The 21,132-nt window shown below is 32.0% G+C and overlaps 2 protein-coding genes across 5 annotated transcripts in view; both read left to right on the forward strand.

Annotated features, from left to right (window-relative positions):
* The window catches only part of LOC139488104 (uncharacterized), a 185,271-nt gene that overhangs the window by 63,241 nt on the left and 100,898 nt on the right, over nucleotides 1-21,132 (forward strand). The gene's annotated exons all lie outside the window — the stretch shown is intronic.
* The window catches only part of LOC139488102 (uncharacterized), an 83,323-nt gene that overhangs the window by 44,573 nt on the left and 17,618 nt on the right, over nucleotides 1-21,132 (forward strand). For all 4 annotated transcript variants that reach the window (XM_071273487.1, XM_071273488.1, XM_071273486.1 and 1 more), the window contains exons 2-5: nucleotides 5,133-5,253; nucleotides 10,533-10,689; nucleotides 20,166-20,210; nucleotides 20,867-20,911. In XM_071273487.1, the coding sequence (XP_071129588.1) occupies nucleotides 5,143-5,253; nucleotides 10,533-10,689; nucleotides 20,166-20,210; nucleotides 20,867-20,911 (358 nt within the window). In that variant the 5' untranslated portion in view covers nucleotides 5,133-5,142. The remainder of the gene's footprint in view (nucleotides 1-5,132; nucleotides 5,254-10,532; nucleotides 10,690-20,165; nucleotides 20,211-20,866; nucleotides 20,912-21,132) is intronic.

The raw sequence follows: 21,132 nt of genomic DNA on the forward strand, positions 1-21,132 counted from the left end.
CACGATTTGGCAGCACCCTCTCCCCTTTTCCTCTCGGCATACTGGCTTAAACAAATAATTACAATGTTAGTCAATGCATTAGTAAAATATTATATCATTTGTCAATGTTATATCCCTTAATCAAACAATTGAATCAATATTGAAATACAAATATTTCAATTTTTACCATTGACTAATTAGTATTAAGATACAATGGCAATAACCAAAGTAGAAAAAGCCGCAAATGCTTGATTGTGGCTGTCAATGTCCAGTGGCAGATATTTCAAGTATACTCATAATGATAATATCATATTGATAACGAAAGTCATAAAATAAAATAATTATTGTATCTACCGAATATCAATTGAAGTGGCCTTCGTTAATGAGAAATATTCCTATCCTATAATCGACTATAATACATGAAAACTATGAAACAATTAAATCGAAAAGTATATATATTTAAATAGTCAACTAACATCCTTGATGGCTCGCAAAAGTTTACAAAAAGAAATGATTCATTAGGTACGGAAAGTGATTTTTTTTTTTTTTTTTTTTTTTTTTTTTTTTATCAACTGATCTAAGAAAACTTGACCTCATTTTAAAGGCATTGTGAAGTCAGACATTTTCAAAACAGTTTCACTTTTATCAATACACATAATAACAACGAAGAAATAGCAAATTTTCAAAATGGTAATTTTATACTACTCTGGAAAAACTGTTGCCTCTTTAAAAATTAATAATATATATATGTATATATATTTTTTTTTAATCATTTGGGTTATAGCTTTTGTTTATTTTGCTTCTTTTACATCTTGTTAGTCAATTTCAATCCTCCATATTAAGTTTTTTGGTCAAAATAGAAGCTTAAAGCATTAAATGTCAACCACTATCATGAAATTCTATCGTCCAAAGTCACAGAACATGACGATTTTTGTTTATTCCTTTTTTCAGAGCATCAGTTGGTATATTGAAAATGTAAAGTAACACTTTATTAACATTTGAATGTAAAGAAACAAAATATGAAATATTACTCTTTATATACAAATGTATATGTTTGTGTGTGTGTATAAAAAAGATGTGGTATGATTGCCAATGAGACAACTCTCCACAAGAGACCAAATGATACAGAAATTAACAACTATAGGTCACCGTATAGCCTTCAACAATGGGCAAAGCCCATACCGCATAGTCAGCTATAAAAGGCCCCGAATTGACAAATGTAAAACAATTCAAACGAGAAAACTAACGGCCTAATTTATGTACAAAAAATGAACGAAAAACAAATATTTAACACATCTACAAACGAAAACCACTGAATTACAGGCTCCTGACTTTGGACAGGCACATACATACAGAATGTGCATGGTGGGGTTAAACATGTTAGCAGGCGCCCAATCCACCCCCCCCCCCCCCCTTTTGACCTGTGACAGTACAACATAAGAACAAACTATAAAAATCAGTTGTACCATGAGAGACAAGAAAAGTTTTGGAATATGTCATCTGTCTTTGTACTGTCATGATAGTTTTAGAATGTTCCCTTTTCATTAACATTTAATGAAATATTCGTATTCTTATATAGCATGTATAGTGAATGCTTATAAATAAAGATAAACAACAACCTTTTAACAATTATTCTACTGGACTAAAATACCTTTTGCACTGAAAAACAATGAAAATAATATAACAATATTCTTATTCCAGAAATTTCAAACAAATAATTATGTCAGATAACTGTATTAAAATTCTTGTATGTATATAAGTAAAGTAAACTCATCTGTATATCAGTTACAATATTTATGCAGTGAAATCTGTAAACCAATCTCATTCAGGACTGAAGTTCAAAATGCATTGAATGTGAATAGCATTCGTTGCCATACCTAGATTCATAGATTGTTTTTCTTTATGTCCAGTGGCACCTATTTCATGCATATTTAGGACTTAAAGAATTTATATATACATTTATGTTGAAATTAGTATGTGGCTTACTCATCGGTTACTTCGCGCTGCAAGATTTGGATTTGGATTAAGAATAAATAACATGGTAAATGTTCATTAGCGTATTAAGACAGTTAAACAATTAGATATAACAACTCGCACAATAAGTATAACCATCTACTCAATTTACAAATATAAATATAAAATAATATCCAAGAAAAGATTGACAATTTACACAATGATAGAATTTAAATTCAGTTATAACACCAAAGAAAAAGTTCACGACTATTTAAAGCATTTAACAAAGTTAAAATTATTTAAGAAAGAAAAACCAGATTAACAGTTCAAATTGTTGAGCTATTATTTTTTATAAAATGTTGCTTAATTCTAAAACTAAAAAAGAATACTCATCTTTTCTTCTGTGTTTTAAATTCTATAGCTTTGGTCAAGCTCCGTGTAAGGTTTGAATTCAAATGACCAAACCACACGAGGTAAATTGCACGGACTAACATTTCGCGGGCTAAACTAATTAGCATATTAAAGTGACCAGTATAAAATGAATCGAACACACCGTCAATCTAAATCAATAATAGGCATACCAAGTTATATAATTACAATAACTGAATTTAATTATTATTGAATTAAATTCTAACATTTTGATAAAAGAAAAAATACGATTATTTATGTACGGTATCTAAAAAAACTCATCATAGATACCTGAACTAAATTTTATATATACGCCAGACGCGCGTTTCGTCTCAAAAAGACTCATCAGTGACACTCGAATCCAAAAAAGGAAAAAATGCCAAACAAAGTTCGAAGTAGAAGAGCATTGAGGAAAATTCCTAAATGAACCCACACAAAAAGTCCTTAGAAAGCCTAAATTATTGACTCGGATATAGGGCTGGGGCAATAACTTGACTGTTAAGTCTATTTTGTTTGGTAATTTACTTTTGGCGTAGATAGGTTCTTATACATCCCACCATTGTGTTATTGTGCTAATGTAAGTTTTTTGTATTCTTGTTTTTCATTTTTGCTTACGTGCTTTGTCCATATTTAGTTTTTTTCTTTTTTGGCATTTTGACATGTTATGTCTGTTTGTTTTGAATTGTATGCGATTGTCATACAAGTGAGAAGTTTAGCTAGCATTAAAAACAGGTTGTGTTCAATTAGTTAAACGTGTTTGAGCTTTTATTTTGCCATCCGATAAGGAACTTTCCGTTTTGAATTTTCCTTAGAGTTTGGTATTCTTTTTCACTTCCTGTTGAAAGTGTACTTTTCTTCGATTTTATGCTCGTTTTAATCTAATTTGTTTTTTATTTATTTTGTTTTAGTCGACAAATAATAACATGATTTCTTTTGATTTTTTCCTAGATTCTTGCAGCAGTATCATATTGTTTTTTTAATCTTTCTTGGAATAATTGATTTATTCTTAACGTATTTCTTGTCTGAGGAAATGTTTAGGATATTAACTCTCCCAAACATTTTACAATTAATACATATTGTAGTTGTTTATCACATATCTCTATCCAATTCCCTGTGGTTTACTTTTGTTGTAAGGAAAGTAGTTGAGGCCTTAATCTATAAAATTGAGAATGGAAAGGGGGAATGTGTCAAAGAGACAACAACCCGACCATAGACAAAACAACATCAGAAGTTCACCAACAGGTCTTCAATGTAGCGAAAAATTCACGCACCCGGAGGCGTCCTTCAACTCGCCTTCAAACAAATATATACTAGTTCAGTGATAATGAACGCCATACTAAACTCCAAATTGTACACAAGAAACTAAAATTAAAATAATACAAGACCAACAAAGGCCAAATGCTCCTGACTTGGGACAGGCGCAAAAATGCGGCGGGGATAGTCATGTTTATGATATATCAACCCTCCCCCAATACCTCTAGCCAATGTAGAAAAGTAAACGCATAACAATACGCACATTAAAATTCAGTTCAAGAGAATTCCAAGTCTGATGTCAGAAAATGTAACAAAAGAAAATAAATAAAATGACAATAATACATAAATAACAACAGACTACAAGAAGTTAACTGACATGCCAGCTCCAGACTTCAATTTAACTGATTGAAAGATTATGATTTCATCATATGAATATCAGACACAATCCTTCCCGTTAGGGGTTTAGTATCATACCATCATAACATATATGAGAAGAACATAACCCGCGTCATGCCAACAACTGTTTAAAAAAAAATGTGTTTAGTTCCGATGCAAAAAACCCTATAATTGAAACAATATTAACGCCAAAATATGTAATCTTTAATGACCTGACAACAGTATCGTAACTATATCCCTTCCTAATAAGTCTATTTAAATGTTTTGTTAGTTTCTGAGGTGAATACGGACATTTTTGTTCTTTATAAAGAATATTTCCATAAAAAAATTGGATGTGAAATACCTGAACGTATAAGAAGTCTGCATGTTGAGCTATATTTACGAATGATGTCCTTATACCGATGATAAAATTTAGTAAATGTTTTGACTAGTTTGTGATATCGAAAACCCTGGTGTAATATTTTTTTCAATAATACATAAATGTCTCTCGTTAAAATCTAAAACATTGTTACATACACGAGCGAATCGTACAAGTTGAGATATATAAACACCGTAAGATGGTGACAAGGTAACGTCACCATCTAAAAATGGACAATTAACGATAGGAAATGAAAAATCATCTCTTTTATCATAACTTTAAGTATTAAGCTTTCCATTAGTGATATAGATATCAAGATCGAGGAAAGGGCAGTGGTCATTGTTAGTATTAGCTTTATTTAAAGTAAGTTCAACAGGATAAATTTCTTTAGTATACATACTGAAGTCGTCCTTATTGAGAGCCAAAATAGCATTCAAATATCTAAAAGTATTATTAAATTTGTTTATCAGATGTTGTTTCGATGGGTCTTTACTGATTTTTGTCATAAATTGTAACTCATAGAAGTACAAAAACAGATCCGCAATAAGTGGTGAACAGTTAATCCCCATTGGAATTCCGGTAACCTGACGATATACGGAATCTCCAAAGTGAACAAAAACGTTATCTAGTAAAAATTCAAGGGCAGATATAGTATCAAAGCATGTCCAATTGATATAGTTTTTTTGTTTATTGCTACTAAAAAATTAAATAAAAGAGTTTGAACACATAGTCCTGTGCCTATATGGATACCCTAGATATTTATAGATATATTTGTTTTCTTCAGAAAATGAAGAATGGCTGATACAAATGAACAAAGAGATGATAACATTATAGGAGATGAGGCGACTGCTTTTCGTGTAACAGATCCCAAAGATAGATCTCGTTATGATGGTAATCATTCAAAGGTAAAGATTATATTATCCGTACCATATTAGTTGATAGATTGATTTTTGGTGTTTAACGCTACTTTCAGTACTATTTTTTTATTGTCGGAGTAAGCCAAAGTACCGAAAGAGACAATCTAAACAGACACAAATGGCCTTCCTAGTCATTTAAGATTAGAGACCTGCCAATTTTGATCCTCGTTTTCACAACTTCAGTGTTGACAGGCTATTAATTAATATCTGAAGTACTTAGACAAATCGGCCCCGTTGCATATTGATGTAGGGTCATATTGTAAAGTTCAAATCTCAAGTGCATACACGTATATGGTAGGTTAGTATTTTTCATTTTAAAATTACTTTTTAATGTGTTTTTTTTGTAGTCCCAAAGGATATAGAATGTGTTGAGAAGTTAAGAAAACAACAGTGAAATCATTTCCTTTAGTGAAAAAAAAAATATTTTCGAGGGTCTACCCCTGAAAAAAAATCAACTGTCTTCATGCTATAGGTGGAAGTATGAAGCAACGTAATTATTTTTGCATGCCTTATCTTAGAAGACTTTCGATAATATGACTTACGACTTAACATGTCTATAGACAATCCTTGTATATCGCCTAGTCCTAAAATAGTTTTGTTGATATGCCTCCAGAGTGAGTATAAAAACCTGAAACCAATTAACCAACTCCGAAATATAACTTTAATAATTTAAAAGTAAACAATTGCACCTAATATTTATATTTTAGAATTCATACTGATGGCGTTTTGAAACCGGTGTTTTTATATTGTAAGCGATTCATGACTTATATAACATTGCACCTACATACAATGAATAAATACTATTACTAATAATCCCTGATTGAAAACTAAATACCAGTATAAATGAAACAGATACAAACACTTTTTCATTTTAGCTAAACGTAGAATCATCAATCCATGAATTTCCATTTAATATGGTTTTTTATCTTAATTACGGAAAATTGTAAACACAAAAATAAATGCATAAGGATGACTTTTAAAAATATAACATTGTGTAAATACAGGGAAAACTGAGTTGTATAATCAAAATGATTAAACAAAGGCGTAAGGCTGATATTTTGTAAAAAAAAAACCTGCATGCTATGAACGGTTTATCAAAACACAACAATATGTAGAAGCAAGAGATATGTAGGAGTCAGCATACGTTTTAAATAAAAATATAACGGTGTAGACGTTATTTAAATTTAGAACAGTTGTGAATGAATTCCATATGGAATCCCACCTGAAACCTTAAACGATGTGAACAAAAGTAAACAAATACAAAATCTTACATAATTAAAACTTAGGAAAAAGATAAAAACACACAAAGACAAGTAAAATACTTAATAAGGATTATAATAGAAAAGAATAATTATACGGCAGATACTGAAGACTAGTTCAAAGTACTGAACACATTATACGGTAAATTATGGAGAGAAAAATTCGTTTCTCTATTTTTTGTGCTATTTTTACATTTCCTGATCGGTGTCAAAATCTTTGAAAAGGAAGAATAAAAATCATGGTGAATGAACCTCTATTTCGTTTTTATTTTTATTTTTGTTTTTTTATTGTTTTTCAATGTAACTTTTTTTTAACATTTGAATCTATATTAATTTATGTTATGTGATTTCTTTATTTACGACATATCTTAATCCTTGGTTGGTTTACTTTTTGGAATTTTTTATCTTCAATGCTCTTCAACTTTGTTCTTGTTTGGCTTTATAATATTTTGATATGAGCGTCACTGACGAGTCTATGTAGACGAAACGCGCGTCTGGCGTACTTAACTATAATCCTGGTACCTTTGATAACTATTACAAAGTCTTCCTAACTCATGACATTTTCTTAAGATGGTAGTAAAGTAAGAACTACACGAGAGATGTCATATGATGGTTTTTGTTAGCTTATGATGTCCCAACATGACTCTCATACACATATTTCCGCTTTAGTTAAACTCAGACGACAACAAAACATACACAGATATCAAATATTAAGAAACCCTGAAAATCCTTTGGGTAACTTAGTTTATGCAGAAATAGAAAGATATAAGCTGTCGCTTCCTATGATTATCGATATTTGACGAATGTTTGAATTTGATCCTTTAAAGACCAAATGAGGAGATTTTGCACTTTCCCCATGTATTTACAAGTTATGGTTGCTTTGGGATTTCTCGCAACTGGGAGTTTTCAGCTCTTCAAAGTCGATGAACACAACATCTCATTCGCTAATGTTTGGACAATTATCCGTGCTTTGACAGTGTGTTTGAAAATAGTATGCAACCATTATATTATGACGCCAACTGATCGAACACCGCTTCATCACATGATGGAAGCTTTTATAGCATTATATTGACGACTTCCCAAAGATCTCCGAAGCAATAGGCAAGACGCACATTAGGCTACGATCTCCTTTGGAAGATGAACATCTTTATGTGGACAGAAAAAAATATCCCTTATGATCAAGAACTATGTTACTCTAGCATATGCATGAGATTACTGACTATTGGAGCTAAATGGCTTATTTTATCTCACGACGCTTTCATTTGAGTCAATATCTTTAATTGATTTTCTATAGGCAGTAATGGTAACGTTTTTTTCTTGTAGCTCAGTCCATGTTATAAACTTAGATATTTATGATAGTTTGTTTCGAAGCTGAGACATTTTAACATATGTGGTTAAATTTTCTGGGTACGAAGAGAATTGAATTTTTCCGTAAATAAACAAACCCCGAAAATCCTGTCGTGATGCGACTCCTCGTGGTAAAGTCTCCCTTTTTTAACACAGGTTCTTTGCAAATTTAATACTTTTAACACATTTATTAGCTCCATAGTTTTAACACATTTGTTCCATGTTCCTCTATTTTCCAAATCAGCACAAATGGTTACACTCAGGCACTTGTTCAAAATAGACTACGCAGAGATCTTTTGATTACACACAATGTTTGAGTTCCTCATTTTGAGGTGCATCATGGATATTGACCCATTTGGGATAATTCTTGTTCATGTCAAATGCTTGAGGACTGAACAATTGATCATGGATGGCTATTATGAGATAGTACTAAATAGAGTATTTACTTTGACAAATTTTTTTCACTCGTGTGCTGAAAACAACAACGAGAAATAATTAATGATAACTAAAGATATAATGCTCCCAACATGAAGAAAAAACGCGTTGTCGAAAGAAGATTTGGGTTCTTTTTTGCAAGTGCTGGTACTTTTCTTTATAAAGCATTCAATGCTGTGATATTAATTGCTGGGGCTGTTTTACATAATATATTTTTAACAAATAGAATCCAATTGCCGGCAAACATTTGCTGAAATCACCTAGACCATGGACACACAGAAAGACAACAGTACGTCGGCATTCTTAATGATGGTGCAAATGTTCGAAACAGGCGTTAACCAATCCTCTAATCATTATGCAAAAAGCTCATTAATCCTTAATGTTTAGGTTAAAGGCTTTACAAACAAAACAAACAAAAAATAATTCAATAATAATTCAAATGTATTTAAATTAACAAAAATGTTGTCATGTAATACAATCTAGACATCATCAGATGTGTTCAGTGTTTGTTAGTTTTACACTTGGAATCCAACTACTGCTAAATGAATGTTTAGTTGTGTCATTTAAAGTTGATGTGTCTGTTGTTTGTTAAAAGGTTAAATTTCTGTTTTAAAATAGAAACGTCTTTCCGAATCCATGATCAATCTATTTTGTTTTTCGACACAAAGTCTTTCTTTTTCTACTTTCAGTCGTTTCTCTTCGATTGAAATCGAACTCTGTGTATTGTCTTCAAGCGTCTTGTTGGATTTCATTGTATATTGGGAATTGGTTTCAATCCTTTCTAACATGAATCCTTGGCGCTCTTTGTCAAAATGAGCAGTTGATTCTGAAATACAACGTACTGATTTATACTTATCGTTTTCACATTGTAAAAGGTAAAATCACAAAAATACTGAACTCAGGGGAAAATCCAATCGGAAAGTCCATAATCACATGGCAAAATCAAACGACAAACCACATCAAAAACGAATGGACAAGAACTGTCATATTCCTGACAGGGTACAGGCATTTTCAAATGTAGAAAATGGCGGATTAAACCTGGATTTGAAGCGCTAATCCTCTCACTTTGGTTACAGTCTCATCGAATTCCGTTATATTTACAATGATGTGTTAACTAAACAGACATAATAAATAAAATAGTCAAAATATGGGAACAGCAGTCATCATCGTGTAAAAATTTTAAAAGGAACAATTTAACAGAACAAAGTGGAACAATCCAATAGATTGAAAATAACATTTCAAACACAACACAATTTGGTTTTTTTATTTCCTTTGATTTTTTTCTTTCATGCGCATTTTTGATAATGTATTTCAATTTCATTTTACAATACAATTTCAAGTAAGCCTTTTAGGACCTGAACGCATTAGTTGCACTGACAGAGATGTTCTTTCATGTTCAAGCGTTGTTTGCCAGGGGTGTATATTAAACTTGTAGGCACTGACATTTGTGGTACATACTAATAAAGTGAATATTTTGATAGGAACTAGTGTATACGTTTAACCCCGCTGTATCTGTCCGTAGTCACACGTTACGTTGTGGGCCTTTATAGATTGAAGTCCGTACGAACCTAAGCGCTGCGGGAAAAAGCAATATCGTAACCTATACTTTCCATCATTAACTTGTGTATTGGAAAGTCAGTTGTCTGGATTCACATGGTTGGATCAAGCCACTGTTAAAGGTATCCAACACATGCAAATCAAATGAAAGGGGAGGTTTCAACCATATGTCCCCACACATGTTACCAGATCATTAGTTGTCAATAACAAAGGGGTTATTCACTGACCCATCACTACCCAACCACTAGGGTCAACATCTTATTTTTTTTTTATCAAAAACTTACCGTTTCTATAGACGAGTTTTGAACTTTGTTTAGAAGTCACATAGGTACAGAAAGTGCAATCCATGACACCGGTTTCACTTCAATCAGCAGATGGCATAGATTCTTAGGACATGTATTAGTGCTAATAGCTCCTCGATTAACAGGCATCAGAATTGTTATTGTTGCAGATAAATACACGTGCGTAATAAAAAGTTAAATCAAAAAAATACTGATAACCGATGAAAATTCAAAACGGAAAGTCCCTAATCAAATGACAAAATCAAATGATAAAACACATCAAATGAATGGACAACAACTTTCATATTCCTGAATTGGTACAGGTATTTTCAAATGTAGAATGTAAAATACATTTAACTGTATATTATATTATTTTATTATTTTGTAGTTGAAAGGTCGTTTACGAAGGATACTTGGTGTGTGTGTCATTCTCTGCCTGGTGTTGATTGTAATTGTGTTAGTAGATTTTTCGTCATTGACAACTAATTTTTCCCAGCCATATGATGCACATGCATCTTCTGAGAGAAGATCTAATCTAACTAAAGGTAACGATTATAATTTAAGGAATGAATGTAATATTTTTTCTGCCTATTCGAAATAACATAAATAATGTGGTGCACACTTTAAATAACCCGCGTATCTTATAATTTAATTCTTAAATCAATTTTAAACCGGATTAAATCAGGAAAAAACGTTGTTGACGTCACGGTCACATGACAAAACTATGTCAATGGGATGATAAACAAAAGGACGCCAGCCAATCACAAGACGCCTTACATCCAAAATTAAATTATTTTTAATTAACCAGAATTTTATTTCATGAATACATTTTTATTTGTTTAATGAATAAGACTATTCAACAATGTAAGCGCACTTTTTTTTATTACTTTGGTTTGTTGGCATATGTTTATCCCAATTAAAACAAAACACTAATCGACTTACGTATGTCAAAATTTAAGAATGGAAACAACGTTCATTAAAACCGTATTTGACAACTGGATAGTATTTATGGCGAACAATCAGTAATAGAATCTATGAGAGATAGCAATTATTTAAAATGTATTTTTACAACGCATTATAATCTATGCTTTATTAGTGTGTATAATATATTATGTGTTCATGGATCTTTTAACTTTTCACAAAATTCCGAAATTTTTATCACTAATTAGTTTTATTAAATATTATATGCATAAAATATCATGGATCTTTTAACTTTTCACAAAATTTTAAACAAAGATAAAAGTACATTTACGAATAAAACTGTTTCTAAGTAAAAGATTCGTTTATAAAATATGGCGTACACTACTAAAAAAACAGAAGAAAATTCTTTCATGATTCTGTTAACATCTAAAGTGGTAACTCAATAGCCAATGTGAAAACTGTGTTATATGGTCAAAATATAAACTATGATGTTCCTTACGTTTACAATCCTGCTACTGATGTACCACAAAGGTTCAATAGGAGCTGACTTTGAACATTCATTCCGACCAACAAATAGATATAGAAATATGTGGTGTGAGTGCCAATGAGACAACTCTGCATCCAAATAACAATTTTAAAAAGGTAACCATTATAGGTCAATGTACGGCTTTCAACACGGAGCCTTGGCTCACACCGAACCACAAGCTATAAAGGGCCCCAAAATTACTAGTGTAAAACCATTCAAACGGGAAAACCAACGGTCTAATCTATATAAAAAAAAAAACAGAAATGAGAAAAACGTGTAAATCACGACAACTACTGTATATCAGATTCCTGACTTAGGACAGGTGCAAACATTTGCAGCGGGATTAAACGTTTTAATGGTACAAAACCTTTCTCCTTTTTCTGAAACAATAGCATAACATCACAACATAGAAAAACACACGATAAAATATCAATTTGCAGGCTTAACTCAATCAAAAAACGTAAATTAATACACTATGAACGAATAAATTTGATCTGCGATATCTGAATGCAAATGCACAGATAATAAAATATAAGGGACAAACATTAAAGGCCAAAAAGCAAACAAACAAGTCCAAACAGAGCCATGGCAAGACACCACTTCGAATCATTTAACCCTTCGAAAATTATCACTTTTGAAAAGTAAAACGGTTTTAATAATACAGATAAATCTTGAAGTTTATACAAATGTAGTAAGTGAAAATTAGAAGATATTCCAAATAATCAAAGCTGGTATATAGACAAGATCCATATTGATATAAAATAACAAAAAAGCATTATAAACAGTATCAACAGGTCGAATTAAGAAAAAAATACGATTTGAGAGTACTCGCAGTTACTGACAGCTAGTTAAAAGCCAAAAACAATTAATAATAAAAAACCATGCATCAGAGACTAAAATCAACTAAAACACATCCCAGGGATTTAGTATTTTAACGTCATGAACAGTCAGAGAAGACATGACTTGTGCAATGCCAAAACTAAATGTATCGACAGGTAGTAGGATAGTGAGGAGCGACTTCTTTAAAGATAAAAATTAACGTGTCTGTGTCTCTATACATCCCGCCTCAAAATAAAGATACAATTTAGTTATGTTTTAATTTGCTAATGACAAAATCGACATTAGTGTCAATGTAAACTCTATTCAGAGATCTAATTACAATATTGGTACGATAACCCTTACTTATAAGTTTGTTTAAAGGTTCGATAAGTTTAAACGGATCACATAGTGATTTCCTCGCTTTAAGAATAATATTACCATAAAATTTAGGATGTGAAATACCATTTTTAATAAGTTTTCTACAGGTACAGCCAAATTTACTAATCAAATCTTTGTATCTATAAAAGAATTTAATAAAAGTTTTAAGTAAGTTATGGTATCGAAATCCCTGACACAGCAATTGTCCAGTGATGCATTGATTACGTTCGTTAAAATCTATTACATCAGAACACACACGGGCAAACCGAACGAGTTGGGATATATAAACACCGTAAAAGGAGCCAAAGGCACATCATCGTCTAAAAAGGAAAATTAACTATAGGAAATGAAAAATCGTCTCTTTTGTCGTAAATTTTAGTATGAAGTTTCCCGTTTGAAATTGAAATGTCTAAATCTAGAAAAGGACAACTCCTGTTGTTTATGTTAGATTTAGTTACAGTAAGTTCTTTTGGGTAAATTTCGGAAGTATATTTAGAGAACTCTGGATTATTCAACGAAAAAATATCATCTAGTCATATCATAATAATGGTGGGTCTTTACTGAGTTTGGTCATAAACTTAGATTCATAGCAGTATATAAAAAATTTGCTATTAAAGGGGCACAGCTAGTGTCCATAGGAATACCTACTACCTGAAGATACACTTTATTGCTAAAACGTACATAAATGTTATCTAGTAGAAAATTTAAAGCTTCAATCATATCCTCACATTTCCAGTAAGTGTATCTAGCATACTTTCCTTTTTCGTTACAGAAAAAGGCTTTAAACGAGTTACAGCAAATAAAATTACAATGAGATTTTTCGAAAGACCATTTTATCAAGATTGTGTGAAAGTGTAGTGTACAGAGTAGAAAAATCATAACTGTCAACAGAATTATAAGGACCATCAAAAGCATGTATTTTATCTTAAAAGAATTTTTAACACTCCAAAAATATTCAATACCATTATTTTCATAAGCTTTATTACAAAAGTTAATAACCAGTTCTTTGATAGTAGTAAGGGAGGTAGTTAGAAGCACTGATAGATTAGTAGTAGAACACTTACTCGAAGCGGAGATGAAACGGAATATTTAAATGTTTTTTGTGTAATTTCGGTAATCAGTACATGGTAGGGACTTTCAAATGTTCGGAAGATGCTTTAAGCTGGGTAGTGGCAGTGGTATGCTTGTTAACGATTTGACTCTGTGGTGCGCACTGACCTGAATGTAGAGGAATTGATAATTTCGTTTTCAAGAACTTTCGTGTAGTATATGCGTCACACCACCACTACATTATTGGCTGCCTTGTCTACCGGTACGAACACAAACCGCTCTGCAAATACCTTGAGTTTATTTTTTATTCTAGAAATGGGATTATCATGGTTACTATTATTAATTTCAGAATTGTTTTCTAAATGAGATATTCGAATATTAACAGTATTCATAATTTTATTCAAATAACTGTCTAAAGATTTTTTTTATCAGATTTTTTTCACGTTTGCACCAATTTTTACAGTAGGCAGACAGAGCGTCTTTAATGACCAGACGACACTGTTTCCAATCTATTATAGATGGAGGACGGTATTTCGGTCCTTTCTTTAGAAAAGTTATGACCTCACGGTCTTCGACGATGTTGAGGACTCACGTAATAACATGACCATAGGGAACATATTTAAAACTAGATGTTTCGCAGTCTCAAGTGGAAGGAACATTATTTTCTATATTGACGTCTGTTGTAATTGACGTATAATTAAAAATCTAATTTCTGCTCGGTTTTTTTTATAAGAATAAAGTCGGGAAGCGTCGAATCCTTAGTGTTGTCTTGATAAAATTCTCCGTGATTTTTTCCGAATAGACAGAATTCAATATCCAATGTATTGCAGAATTGTCCTTCACGGATAAAAGGTTGGGTGGGAGTTATAGAACCAGATTTAAAAACCTACAATGTGATTTATTTGTCAGTAACACAACATATAGAACATCTGGAAAATCGAGGATCCAGTGTTGAAGTCTAAATATATCACATAAGTTTAGTACTAGTAATAATGGTTCACTAGTATACCTCTATTGTCAAATGATTTATCGGGAACAATTTGATGAATGTATGAATGCCCTACATCAAATAGAATATTTACGGATGAATTAAGAAAAATATCAAAAGCATATTTCTCAATGTTTACTCGTTGTTTGAAATTAAATCGAGTTCGCATACCTAAACAGATATACTTTATTGAATCATTGTATACAGTCCCGTAGTTACTATTAAAAACCAAAGAGTACATGTGAAACTGTCAGTGATGATAATCTATAATTACTTATTACGTATACATTTTCATTAATATCATGGCAATGCCGATTTTATTTTCATCAATCCTCGTTTTTTTTTTAAATCAATGAATAAATTGTTTCGAAATATAAAGCAAGTAATTCACACAATCTAATTACTTCAATCGAAAGTGTCAATTGAACTTTGCAACATGGTGAAAAGTGACCTTTTTTCATACATTAAAAAAAAAACTACTGCTTGGTGGGTTACACTAATGATAAAAACAATAATATGACAATGACAATGAATGGACATTGACAGGAGAAAATCAAAAGGCTTATAACTATTTTTTATCATAGGATTTATCTTAAGTTTGATTGCATTATTTAATATTTAGATATAAAATAAAATCGAAAACACTTTTTCACAGCTTACAAAAAGTTATCAAAGGTACCAGGATTATAATTAAGTACTCCAGACGCGCGTTGCGTCTACTTAACAATCATTAGTGACGCTCAGAGTAAAATATATAATCCAAACAAGTACGAAGTTGAAGAACATTGAGGACCCGAAATTCCAAAACGTTGTGTAAAATACGGCTAGATAGTATATTCCTGGGATAAGGAAACCCTTCGTTTTTCGAAAAATTCAAAGTTTTGTTACAGATATATTTATAAAAGTGACCATATAATTGATATTCATGTCAACACCGAATTGCTGACTATTGGGCTGGTGATACCTTTTGGGACGAAACGTCCACCAGCATTGACATCGACCAAGTGGTGTTAATAGTTATCAAAGGTACCAGGATTATAATTTAGTACGCCAGACGCGCGTTTCGTCTACATAAGACTCATCATTGACGCTCAGATCAAAATAGTTAAGCCAAACAAGTATAAAGTTGAAGAGCATTGATGACCCGAAATTCCAAAAAGGTGTGCCTATTACGGCTAAATAATATATTACTGGGATACGAGAACCCTTAGTTTTTTTTCGAAAAATTCAAAGTTTTGTTACAGGAAATTTATAAAAGTGACCATATAACTGATATTCCTGTCAACACCAAAGTGCTGACTACTAGGCTGGTGATACTCTTGGGGACGAAATGTCCACCAGCATTGGAATCGACCCAGTGGTGTAAATAGTTATCAAAGGTACAAGGATTACAAATTAGTCCGCCAGACGCGCGTTTCGTCTACATAAGACTCATGATTGATGATCAGATCAAAATAGTTAAGCCAAACAAGTACAAAGTTGAAGAGCATTGATGACCTGAAATTCCAAAAAGGTGCGCCAATTACGGCTAGATAATATATTACTGGGATAAGAAAACTCTTAGTTTTTCAAAAAATTCAAAGTTTTGTTACAGGAAATTTAAAAAAAAAGTGACCATATAATTGAAATGCATGTCAACACCGAAGTGGACGAAACGTCCACAAGCATTGGCATCGACACAGTGGTGTTAATAGTTATCAAAGGTACATGTACCAGGATTATAATTTAGTACGCCAGACGCGCGTTCCGTCTACATAAGTCTCATCAGTGACGCTCAGATCAAAATGATTTAGCCAAACAAGTACAAAGTTGAAGAGCATTGAGGACTCAAAATTCCAATAAATTGTGCCAAATACGACTAAGGTAATCTATTCCGAGGATAAGAAAATCCTTAGTTTTTCAAAAACTTCAAAGTTTTGTAACAGGAATTTTATAAAAATGACCATATAATTGATATTCATGTCAACATCGAAGTGCTGACTTCTGGGCTGGTGAAACCCTCGTGGACGAAACGTCCACTAGCAGTGGCAGTTATCAAAGGTACCAGGATTATAATTCATGTTTTGCAGTATTTACTTATCCAAATAATTTTTATTTATTTATTATTTAAGAATTAATTGATGTAAGCTATACGTTATTGTAGTTTTAACATGGGTAGGCATTATATTCATGTTTTTAGCCCAAGCGATAGTAAGAGCTAAAATAACACGAATGTAATGCCTACCTATGTTTAAACTACAATAAAGTATAGTTTGCATCAATCATTTCGATTCTGATTAGGACAATTAAGAAAGTTATCTGTCCGATGTGTATACGTGTAGTGTGTTTGTTATGGCTCTTCCATGAACCTCCTTTTTTTGTTTTGTAAAAAAGCAAACGACTGGCAATGTGATTTTTCAGTGAGATAAGTTTTGAACAGCCAACATGAACAGTTGTCGTATCTAGGTCAAATATGTCAATTTTCGAATTGCAACACATTGCAGTCATAATAAATGAATTTGTTATAACATTTGCATCTTTTAATAGTTTGGAAGTTTTTTTAGTTAATAATACATTTTAAATGCATGCCAATTTGATAAAAAATCATTATTCGCGGAAGTCAATATTTATATTATAAAAGGAACCCGGATTAGGATTTAGTACGCCAGACGCGCGTTTCGTCTACATAAGACTCACAAGTGACGCGTAATCGAAATAATTATAAAGCCAAACAAGTACAAAGTTGAAGAGCATTGAGGATATACGCAAGTGCGTACAATTTTTATCGGATTTAGAGCATGGGTTTATTCACAAAGCGAACGAAGCACGTCATATTAGAACTGCAATTTATGAATAAGCCATAACAAAGTACATCTATAATTTCGACAATAAGTTAAAGCCGGGGTCAAACATTCACGATGTTTACTGTCGTCCTTAGTATAGACCATTCCCGATTAAAATTTATCAAAATTCTGATCAAGATCCTGCTAATCATGGCTAGAAGTTCAAACTTTTATTAAATTTATAAAAACATTTATCTTATCATGACAAGAATCAGATAGTGTACAGGAATCGTCCAAATTCAGCCGTGTTCGTCCGCATTTGTCCCGATTATCCCGTTTCCAATTCGATTCAAGTCCGAATTGTATCTTTCCGATGGTAAAAAACGACCGAATTTGTCCAGGTGAAATTAGGAATTACATGTAATTCCCGATGCACTTAGTAAATACAAGTAATTCCTAAAACTGCCCAGTAATTACCAGTAATTACTGATTTTAAAATGATTTTTTACACCTATTTACTAACTGTTAAAACAATGTTGTAATATGGTCAACTGATCAAAAGTTATGGTAATACTAATAAGAAAATCAGTAAGTATTCAGGTATCAAAATTTTAAGGGTTTTGCAGAACTATATAGACAATAATAGTGCATTGACTTGACATATCAACGATATAAGGATGAGGCTTAGAAACGGGGAAATGCGAGGCTGTGCCGAGCATTTTCCACGTTTCGGGCCGAATCCTTATATCGTTGATATGTCAAGTCAATGTACTATTATTGTCTTTATACTGCAATCTAAAAAAAAACATTTTCAATTGTTGTTTATTGTATTAATGTTATTTTTTTTATTTAAATATTGGGAAAAATCCCCCTTTAAAAAGGCCTCATATCACACAGACGGAGAAATATAAAACACGATGAAATGTACATCATTGCCGCAATCAATGGTGAACGAATTCGTTGCAGACTAAAATATCAACAATAAACATAAAACATAATGATTTATAGGTTGCAAACAAAAAAATATTAAAAAGTGAAATATGTTTTCCCGAAAATTGCAAAAGAAACAAGTTTGAGTCGTTAAACGCATCGTTGTTTACATTGAAAACAAGAACAGGTTGAAGAGGTCGTATAAATAATTAAACATAATTTCGACAATTTCTATTTAAATATTCATGAGGAAAAGTGATATCAGGTCAGTGACTGTATATGACATAGAAATATACGGTCAACGCATTTTGACTGCTCAAATAGAACGAGTGCAGTATAAATACTAGCTTTGATAATTTGGAATATTTTCTACGTTTCACTTCTTCTTACTACATTTGTAAAAACTTCAAGATTTACCTGTATTTTTTTAAAACCGGTTTGTTTTTCTAAAGTGAATATTTTCGAAGGGTTAAATATTTCGCAGTGGTGTCTTGACATGGCTTTGTTTGGACTCGTTTGTTTGCTTTTTGGCCTTGAATGTTTGTCCCTAATATTTTATTAACTGTGCATTTGCATTCAGATATCGCAGATCAAATTTATTCGTTCATAGTGTATTAATGTACGTTTTTTGATTGAGTTAAGCCTGCCAATTGATATTTTATCGTGTGTTTTTCTATGTTGGGATGTTATGCTATTGTTTTAGAAAAAGGGAGACGGTTTGGATACATTAAAACGTTTAATCCCGCTGCAAATTGTTGCACCTGTCTGAAGTCAGGAATCTGATGTACAGTAGTTGTCGTTTGTTTATGTAATTTATACGTGTTTCTCGTTTCTCGTTTTTTTTTAATTTTATATAGATTATACCGTTGTTTTTTTCCGTTTGAATGGTTTTACACTAGTAATTTTGGGGCCCTTTATAGCTTGTTGTTCGGTGTGAGCCAAGGCTCCGTGTTGAAGGCCGTACATTGACCTATAATGGTTTACTTTTTTTTAAATTGTTATTTGGATGAAGAGTTGTCTCATTGGCACTCACACCACATCTTCCAATATCTATATAACTATTGGGGTAGTTGGCCAATCTCTCGGATCTGTAGGAATCTGTTACGAACGTATACAACAGCGTTCAGGCATTGATAGAATATTCCAGATCATTGAGGATATAAATCAGACTTTTTACTTTTCGTGTCTTCGACCAATAAGATATTAAACGGGAGCCTGTGTGAACGCCACATAACGTGAATAGTAAACTTGTGTTTTCTGAGTGCACGGACAGGAAAAGATGTAAAATCTAGAGTAAACGCCCGTTTACTACTGACATAACTGTCAATGCACGTTTACACATTTGAAATTTCCATTTTGACCGCGCTACCGCAATTGTAGTAAACGTGCGTTTACTGGTAAACGTGAAGTATTTGCACACGGCGTTAAGGTGCGTTTACTTTATGTTATGCTAGATCTGCATCAAACTGGAGAAACGTGGAAAAAAAACGATTATCAATAACTAAACAAAGCTTACAAATACTTAATTCACAAATAGGATGACAGTAATCAGGAATAACCATAACACAGAACAGTACGAAATACCACATTAAGTTAATTTGTTACAATTTTAACTTTTGACAGTTTTTTTTTTGTTCTCTTCTATAGAAAGTATTTGTGTTTACATCACCGATAGCGAATTCTGGAAATCAAGTAAGTGTGATTTTTTTTCCTTATAATTTTTAGATTTTGGTAAAGCAAATTGTAGAAATGTTGGTTCAAAATACTTAAACGAATATTATTATTAAAGATGTATTACCTCGTTTATGAATTGCATGCAAAAAGAAAATAATTTAATATATATAAATAGTCTATGCGTTCCATATGCGCTTAATTAATTCCAAATATTAGGAATGTCAAACCCATAAAGATTGAAGACCAACTAACATGCCCAAATTCATCATTACATGAGGAACTATACGTCCTTGAGTGAAATAAAGAGACACTATTTCTATCCAACATGCAAGTCAAGTCAAGTCTTTATTCATCTATTAATGTGTCGTGTCTATTCTGCTGTAAAGTGACTCTGAACAGCCAGCCAAGGTAGTCCTTGTAGTATGAGGTCATGGTGGTCTAAAATGAAGTTTTTATTCATTTTATTTAAAAAAAATTAATACAACTTGTATGTATCTAGGTGCTGCCAGGCTTAAGATCTTTTAAAATTACACTGTTTTGTCTGCACTCAGAGAATTTTTCATGGTGTAAACACGGCCATTTTTGTTAGAGTGTATAGTTGAACCTTAAGACTGTTCGATTACTTTATGTATTAATACTTATTGCATATTTACGGATATTTTATCTTATTGTAGTTCCAGATCATTTGGATAAGTATTGCACACCAAGAAAGGTTATAGGTAATTATAGGTTTTTAATGTAAACAGAAGTGAAACAATTGCATGATTTAATACATTCAATAATGAACCTTATTGACGTAGTTTTCTCATCTCAAATTATTTGAGATGATGAAATAACAAAAATATTAATCTGATTTACGACTGACGATTCAAAAACTAAATAGTATTACTTTAAAAACGAAAGAGGTACACCATTCAAGATAAGTCTCATTTTATCGCAT

Source organism: Mytilus edulis, chromosome 9, assembly GCF_963676685.1.
Source record: "Mytilus edulis chromosome 9, xbMytEdul2.2, whole genome shotgun sequence".
NCBI lineage: Eukaryota > Metazoa > Mollusca > Bivalvia > Mytilida > Mytilidae > Mytilus > Mytilus edulis.